The 7619-nt window shown below is 41.4% G+C and overlaps 1 protein-coding gene across 1 annotated transcript; it reads left to right on the top strand.

The window, feature by feature from the left end:
• The first annotated feature begins 1847 nt into the window (after window positions 1–1847).
• On the top strand, window positions 1848–4293 carry LOC147437111 (uncharacterized). Its single transcript, XM_086485847.1, has one exon. The coding sequence runs from the start codon at window positions 2112–2114 to the stop codon at window positions 4179–4181; it is 2070 nt and encodes a 689-aa protein (XP_086341973.1). The 5' UTR covers window positions 1848–2111; the 3' UTR covers window positions 4182–4293.
• The last annotated feature ends 3326 nt before the right edge of the window (window positions 4294–7619 follow it).

Raw genomic sequence — 7619 nt, 5'->3', positions numbered from 1 at the left:
CCGCCCTCCCCTCTCTTGTTTCTTCATTGAATTTACACCTTCTCTCTACAAAACACGGTAAAACAGCCCGGTAAACACTTGGAGATTTTCATAGTAGTATATTTCTTTCAAACCACTACTGCATATTTTGCCGCCGCTATTGCCGCACACACAATATTTTCTCTTTCTATTTTCCTTTGTTTTTTCGCGGCAATGCTAGCGGTTCTATAATTTTTCTCTTTAGTGAAATCTTCACACACACAAGAGTTTTGAGATGATCTTGGTTCTTGTTCAAAGTGAAGTTTTTAGATTTTGGGTCTTTTTGAGTGTGTCTTTAGCTTTAGATCTTATATGACTTGCTTTATTTTGTTGCGAATCCTCACAATCAGAGACCCGACGCTTTCCTCGCCACACTACGCACTTCTTAACACAAATTTTTGATGAACTCGATGCAAAGTAGGCTAGGGTGATGATTCAAAAGATTCATTGAAGGTCTCAAGTCAAATCTTTAAAGCTATGGAGCAACAAGAGCAATAGGGGTTGCGATTTGATTCTGTCACAATGTAGATGTTTCAAGCCTTTGTTGTGTATATGCAGAAGCAACAAGTTGTTGAAACAAGGAAACTTTTGTTGACCCAAGCACTTGAATCAGTGGTGAAGAGAATGGACCAATTTCATGGTAAAGATGTAACAAAGCATCTTTTTGGGTATGTAAAGGAGATGGAGCTGCATTGAGTGCCCGAGCAGAGATGGTACAAAGTTTTGAGCTAGTTGTGGTTCCTGATATCAGAGCGCATGTAAGAGGAACTCAAAAAGAACATGGGAGAACTTGGCAAGCACTTAAACTAGCCGTTCGGCCAAAACAGGGACTTTCGCCTACCAAACTGCTAAGAGAATTTGAACGCCGCTATGATCAAATATCAGGGACTGAAAAGACTACCCTAAACATAGAGAAGACAAAGTTTTTTTTTTGCAGGTTTTAGGCAAAGAGATTCAACAAAAGTTAGAGTTACTACTGGAGGACAAGGATGTTGAACAAGATTTAAAGACTGATTGAAATGAGGTCAAATATGTCGGTTCACTGTTAGCTAAGGGACAATGATGGAGAGACAAGATAATATGCAACCCTACTCAAGCCCCCAAGTGTTCCCGAGAGTCCCATAACGCTTATTATTGTGGTTCCAAAGAGTGACAAGTCTATCATAGATGATATTGTCAAGGGAATGCAAGAATTGAAGTTAAAGCTTGTAAGGCTAGAAGAAAAGGGGCAACTGTCAGGCCAATCTGTAAGGCAAAGACGTCAAAACACGCCTTCCATTATCGTGCACTGAGAGAGAGAGAGAGAGAGAGAGAGAGAGAGAGAAGGGGGGGTTAGGTGGAGGTTAATTTTCTATTTTCAAAACTAGAAAGTTCTCTCCCCTTCCGGTTTGGAATCTACATGAATTGCCCTCGTATCTACATGAATTCATCTCCGCGATGTGAGAGCTCTCCTTTTGTGAGAATGAAGTTTGGACTCTAGAAACAAAATATAGAACACCCACAAAATAGCAAAACAAAATTGTAGTGAAATACCTCTGGAATAATTGTAGTAAATTCTAGTGAAATAACTGTGGAATGTGGAGATTGGAAGATATAGATATTGCAAAAGGGGAAAATATCCGATGTGACGAGAATATAGAAGGTGCGGCGAAGGTAGGAAAAGGAGGTCAATGATTCTGGAATTGAAAGTCTATTGGCAATGAATGAGAGTTTCCTAATTATTATTGGCGGCCAGAAGAAGAAGCCGCTAGATTCTCTCTCTCTCTCTCTCTCTCTCTCTCTCTCCAGAGTTGACGTGTTCTGCAAACCTCGCCGAGTCTCGCTTCTTCCTCTACCGTAGCTTCACCATCATCATGGCTCTCTTGCACCAGGTAATTCCCTGCACCCACTCCCATTACTTGCCTTAATCCTGCATCTCCATCACAATTTATCTATCATTAGATGCCACTCCATCATCCGCAGCTTGATTTTCCCCTGTCATTAATGCAGGATCAACCCTAATTAATGATAATAGTCAACTTTCTTTCATAGCGGCTTTGCATGAGCTGCAGCTCATGCATGCAGGAAGCTAGCTGTAAATTGTACTCAAAATCATGCAGAGTAAACGTAGCAGTTATTATAGTACAGAAGAGACGCGTAATGCACCCGCATCAACCACGTCCCATCTCAATTCTGCCCAATATAATATTGTTGCAATGGGCGCCGATCCTACGAATCTCGCCAAGAAGGCAGCCGTTCGATTAGAGAGAGATCTCGAGCCGTCATTAGATCAGCAGAAACAGGAATGTGAGCATAAATCAGAATCAACCAATATTGTAGAGAGGAAATCGCCATTAAGGCATGCAGGCAGTTGTAGCTCTGCACTAGGCTATATGGCCATGAAAGCTTCATCCAAGTGTAGTAGCAGCTCCAAGCTTTGCATCAGCAGGAAGAGCTGCATGAAGGGAAAAGGAGGCCCCGAGAACGCACAATGCACCTACAGAGGAGTGAGGCAGAGGACATGGGGAAAATGGGTTGCCGAAATTCGGGAGCCCAACAAAGGTGGCCGTCTTTGGCTTGGCACTTTCCTCACTGCCCACGAGGCCGCTCTGGCCTACGATGAAGCTGCCAAGACCCTCTATGGCTCTTGTGCTCCCCTTAACATGCCCAATCTCCAGTTTTGTGGATTGGAGGATTCTTCTGGTGGATCATCTCTTGATCCTCTCCTCTCCATTCGTGCCATAATTCGCAGCAAGCTCAAGTCCATACTCGCCAAACATCGCTTACTTCCTCAGCATCAGGCCGTTCTTGATCATGACTATCGGCAGCCTCAACATGAGAAGGGCAAGCAGGCCGCCCATGATGTCGACAATATTGAAAGAGGCGGTGCTCTCTACGTCTCATCAAGCAGCTTTCTCAATGCTTGTGCTGCCTCTGCCTGTTCTAATTCTTTAAAGGATTCAGATGACTCTGGAAAGTGTCATTCTTTGGATATGGAATGCTTTGTCGATTCGGCTATGGAAATTGGAGCCGTCGATTTTAAAGGCCACGGTACTCTCTCAATGAAGCCTATCCAATGTCCAGCGACAACGCTTGCCGGCTCTATCCAGAGAGACTTTCTAATCGGCGAAGTCAGACGTGGTTTGAAGCAAGTTTACAAGTCAGCAGTAGATTGTTCAATGAACTATTTCAATGATGCAACATCTTTAATTGCTGACCAAACAACTTCTATACGACAACCCAAGCCAGCCACAAAATGTATCGAGAATTCTCATGTGAATACTAGATGTGGTATCTCTATGGATGGTGTAAAGCTTCAGATTAGTGAAGAAATGCAATCTACTTCTATGCATGTTACTGCCCGCCATTCCACGACAATGCTCGAATCTCGACAACACTATAAAATGAGTACTCCCCATGATGGCATCTTCTCTGTGGAAAACTCGCATACAAGGTTAAGTACCCCTTTATGCCCTGTCGTTAATGCAGCATCAATAAATGCTACATGCAGTTTGAGCTCTCGTCAGATTACTGAAAAGACAGTTTTGATCCCGGATGGTTCAAGTTTTCAAGGGAACACCGATGTCAATCCCAGCACGACCGGCTCTTTATCAGCTGGCTACAAATCCAAGGGGGAAACTTTGAGCTCTTCTGATAGACTGATCTTTAGTCATCAACGCACACATTGCCAACGTTTAGGTGCCATTTCTACTATTTCAGGAGGTGACTCAGCATTAAACCCAAATCACGACATGTTGCAGAGATATGTCGATGACTTCTCCGTACCAAGCGCAATGAGTACCACAGATACGACATCATGTGATCCTCATGCTGCTCTAGGCGATCAGCTTTTGCAGCAAGAAACAAGGGTTGAGGAGGAAGGTCAGTTTAAGACATTGTGGAAGAAATTCGACAATGAAGAGATCGAAGAAATTGATATGGGCTTTGGGTGTGTCATAGGTGCAGGTGGACGAGATGTAATGGATTTCTCATCTTGTGTGGATGCGGCCTTGGCCACAAGGCAATGCACAGATGCTGAAAGCGCCGATATTGGATTGAATTGGCCCACAATTAATGTCATAGCTACGTCTGCAACAGGTGCATTGGATGATGAAGTGGAGCTGCCATTGTTGGATACGAGCATACAGCCTGAGGAGGCGGCGCACCTCTTCGACATGCTCTAGCACAAATATTGATCATCAGCACTTCATGCTGGTTTCTCAACATTAAATTCTCTGCATCTTATTGTTCCTGCTGGATTGAGTTAGCACTTATAATGGCTCAAGCTTCGCAGGCCTTAATGTAGTTTAACCTCTTTAGTTTAGTTCACATTTGCAGTCTCTTGCATGTGGTTAGCTTTTGTTGATGCACAACCATAAGCATGTAATAATTGATTCCGTCCTACCCCTTTTTTCTGATCATCTCTCCAGTTTATGTTATGGTATGTGAATTGATCAGCTTGAGTCGACGCGCGTATTTGCTTTAATATTTGATTCTTTGGACAGTTTCCCAGTGTGTCAAGTATATTGTTTGCATATGCATGCAAGCTAGTACTGCACCAAGTATCAGAATGCCCTGATGTGCAGGCAGCCATATTTGCACCATTTCTCAAGAGTTCAAGGTGGAAGTGCATTGATGACATCCTTGCCGACGATGTAAGGACCGCTATAGATAAATTCTTGCTCTGTCAAAAGAAGGAATGCGACCAATGGTGGCATCTAGGAACTTGAGAGTCTACCTTCCTGTAAGTTTCTCTCTCTCCTCTGATGAAGCTTGTTGGGTGAAGATTTTCTCTCATGAGCAAAAAAGTATGTGTGCTTTACTATGATATACACACATGTAGCCTTAGTCCATTTGGAATCTCATGTACATATGCTTTACTATGATACACACACATGTTTCCTTGAAATCTTACCCTGACTGCACTCCTCTCGTTCTTTTGAGCAGTGCATATGTGCGCGCTTATACACAAGAAGTTTTGGACAGATTCTCACAATAATTCCCACATTATGACTTACCTCAACATCATGAGCTTCTGTGAGGGAGGCACGGCATACCTAGCTCGGTACGATTGGGGGAAGAGGACCGTCGGCCCGGTGGGGGGACCGGTGGTCCTGTGGCCCCAATAGTACCTAGCTAGGTATGCGGTGCCTCCCGAGCAGAAGCTCATGATGTTATGCATTGTATGAAAAACATTGAAAAAGGCTCCCTTTTCGGACATGAGAAAATTTCTAAATCTTCTTGTGAATTACTTGCCTTGGATTTCATTGCAATGTTATGTCATTCTATGTGTGTGCGCCCTGTTGTGTGTGGTACTTCAAATTTTACATGTTTTTTGAAAAATACTCTTAGCTCTACTGTGAGGAAAGGAAGTATGCTTAAGACTTCTAATTAGTTGTGGGCTTTAAGTCTCCTGCATGGAAGGATGCTTTTCCACCACTCTTTCATTATTGGGAAAGCAACCCCAAGCTCATAGTTTTTCATTATTCCCAAAATTCCCTTAAATGTGTCCAATTCCCAAAATACCCCTTTTTATTCTCGGTGACATCTGCAAAAACATTTCTTTTTGGTAGCATTTTCAGGAAATTTTCAAATTTGAGAGAGATTTTATTGGTAAATTTTCCTTTATTATTTGAGCATTCAAATGAAGAAGGAAGAGAAATAATTTGTGCTTTGTCGGTGCTCTTTTCTTTGAACAACATGAAAAGAAACACTACAAGAGGTTCTTCACACTTGTGTATGGTTGTAACGACCAAAATACACAGGGATATTTTTCCCCCCAATATTGCCACTATAAGCATTGCTAAAAACATTGCAAAGAGAATGTTGCTATATTGTGACACATATAACGACTTCAATTTTTAATTTAGCGACGCATATAGAGACGTTTGCAGAACCAAAAATAGAGACGCACATAGCAACGCCCGAGAATAATTTTTTTTGGTGGCAAGACATCAACCATATTGAACATAAAGTTTTCAAAAAAAAGATGCAAATTTGACAAAAGTATCTCGACGAAAGTGAAATGACAAAATCATACACATCAGAGGCAAAATAACTTCATTGTTAACCTTTGACCAAAATCTACTAGTTCTTACAACACAATTATCATTATTGAGAAAATACATCGCTGACCGTCGGCCCGGTGGTCCTGTGGCCCCAATAGTACCTAGCTAGGTATGCGGTGCCTCCCGAGCAGAAGCTCATGATGTTATGCATTGTATGAAAAACATTGAAAAAGGCTCCCTTTTCGGACATGAGAAAATTTCTAAATCTTCTTGTGAATTACTTGCCTTGGATTTCATTGCAATGTTATGTCATTCTATGTGTGTGCGCCCTGTTGTGTGTGGTACTTCAAATTTTACATGGTTTTTGAAAAATACTCTTAGCTCTACTGTGAGGAAAGGAAGTATGCTTAAGACTTCTAATTAGTTGTGGGCTTTAAGTCTCCTGCATGGAAGGATGCTTTTCCACCACTCTTTCATTATTGGGAAAGCAACCCCAAGCTCATAGTTTTTCATTATTCCCAAAATTCCCTTAAATGTGTCCAATTCCCAAAATACCCCTTTTTATTCTCGGTGACATCTGCAAAAACATTTCTTTTTGGTAGCATTTTCAGGAAATTTTCAAATTTGAGAGAGATTTTATTGGTAAATTTTCCTTTATTATTTGAGCATTCAAATGAAGAAGGAAGAGAAATAATTTGTGCTTTGTCGGTGCTCTTTTCTTTGAACAACATGAAAAGAAACACTACAAGAGGTTCTTCACACTTGTGTATGGTTGTAACGACCAAAATACACAGGGATATTTTCCCCCCCAATATTGCCACTATAAGCATTGCTAAAAACATTGCAAAGAGAATGTTGCTATATTGTGACGCATATAACGACTTCAATTTTTAATTTAGCGACGCATATAGAGACGTTGCAGAACCAAAAATAGAGACGCACATAGCAACGCCCGAGAATAATTTTTTTTGGTGGCAAGACATCAACCATATTGAACATAAAGTTTTCAAAAAAAAGATGCAAATTTGACAAAAGTATCTCGACGAAAGTGAAATGACAAAATCATACACATCAGAGGCAAAATAACTTCATTGTTAACCTTTGACCAAAATCTACTAGTTCTTACAACACAATTATCATTATTGAGAAAATACATCGCTGACCGTCGGCCCGGTGGGGGGACCGGTGGTCTTGTGGCCCCAATAGTACCTAGCTAGGTATGCGGTGCCTCCCGAGCAGAAGCTCATGATGTTATGCATTGTATGAAAAACATTGAAAAAGGCTCCCTTTTCGGACATGAGAAAATTTCTAAACCTTCTTGTGAATTACTTGCCTTGGATTTCATTGCAATGTTATGTCATTCTATGTGTGTGCGCCCTGTTGTGTGTGGTACTTCAAATTTTACATGTTTTTTGAAAAATACTCTTAGCTCTACTGTGAGGAAAGGAAGTATGCTTAAGACTTCTAATTAGTTGTGGGCTTTAAGTCTCCTGCATGGAAGGATGCTTTTCCACCACTCTTTCATTATTGGGAAAGCAACCCCAAGCTCATAGTTTTTCATTATTCCCAAAATTCCCTTAAATGTGTCCAATTCCCAAAATACCCCTTTTTATT

Source organism: Adiantum capillus-veneris, chromosome 17 (assembly GCF_014529385.1).
Source record: "Adiantum capillus-veneris isolate H3 chromosome 17, ASM1452938v2, whole genome shotgun sequence".
NCBI lineage: Eukaryota > Viridiplantae > Streptophyta > Polypodiopsida > Polypodiales > Pteridaceae > Adiantum > Adiantum capillus-veneris.
Note: the sequence above shows the minus strand (reverse complement) of the source record. Positions and strands in the feature narration are given on the sequence as shown.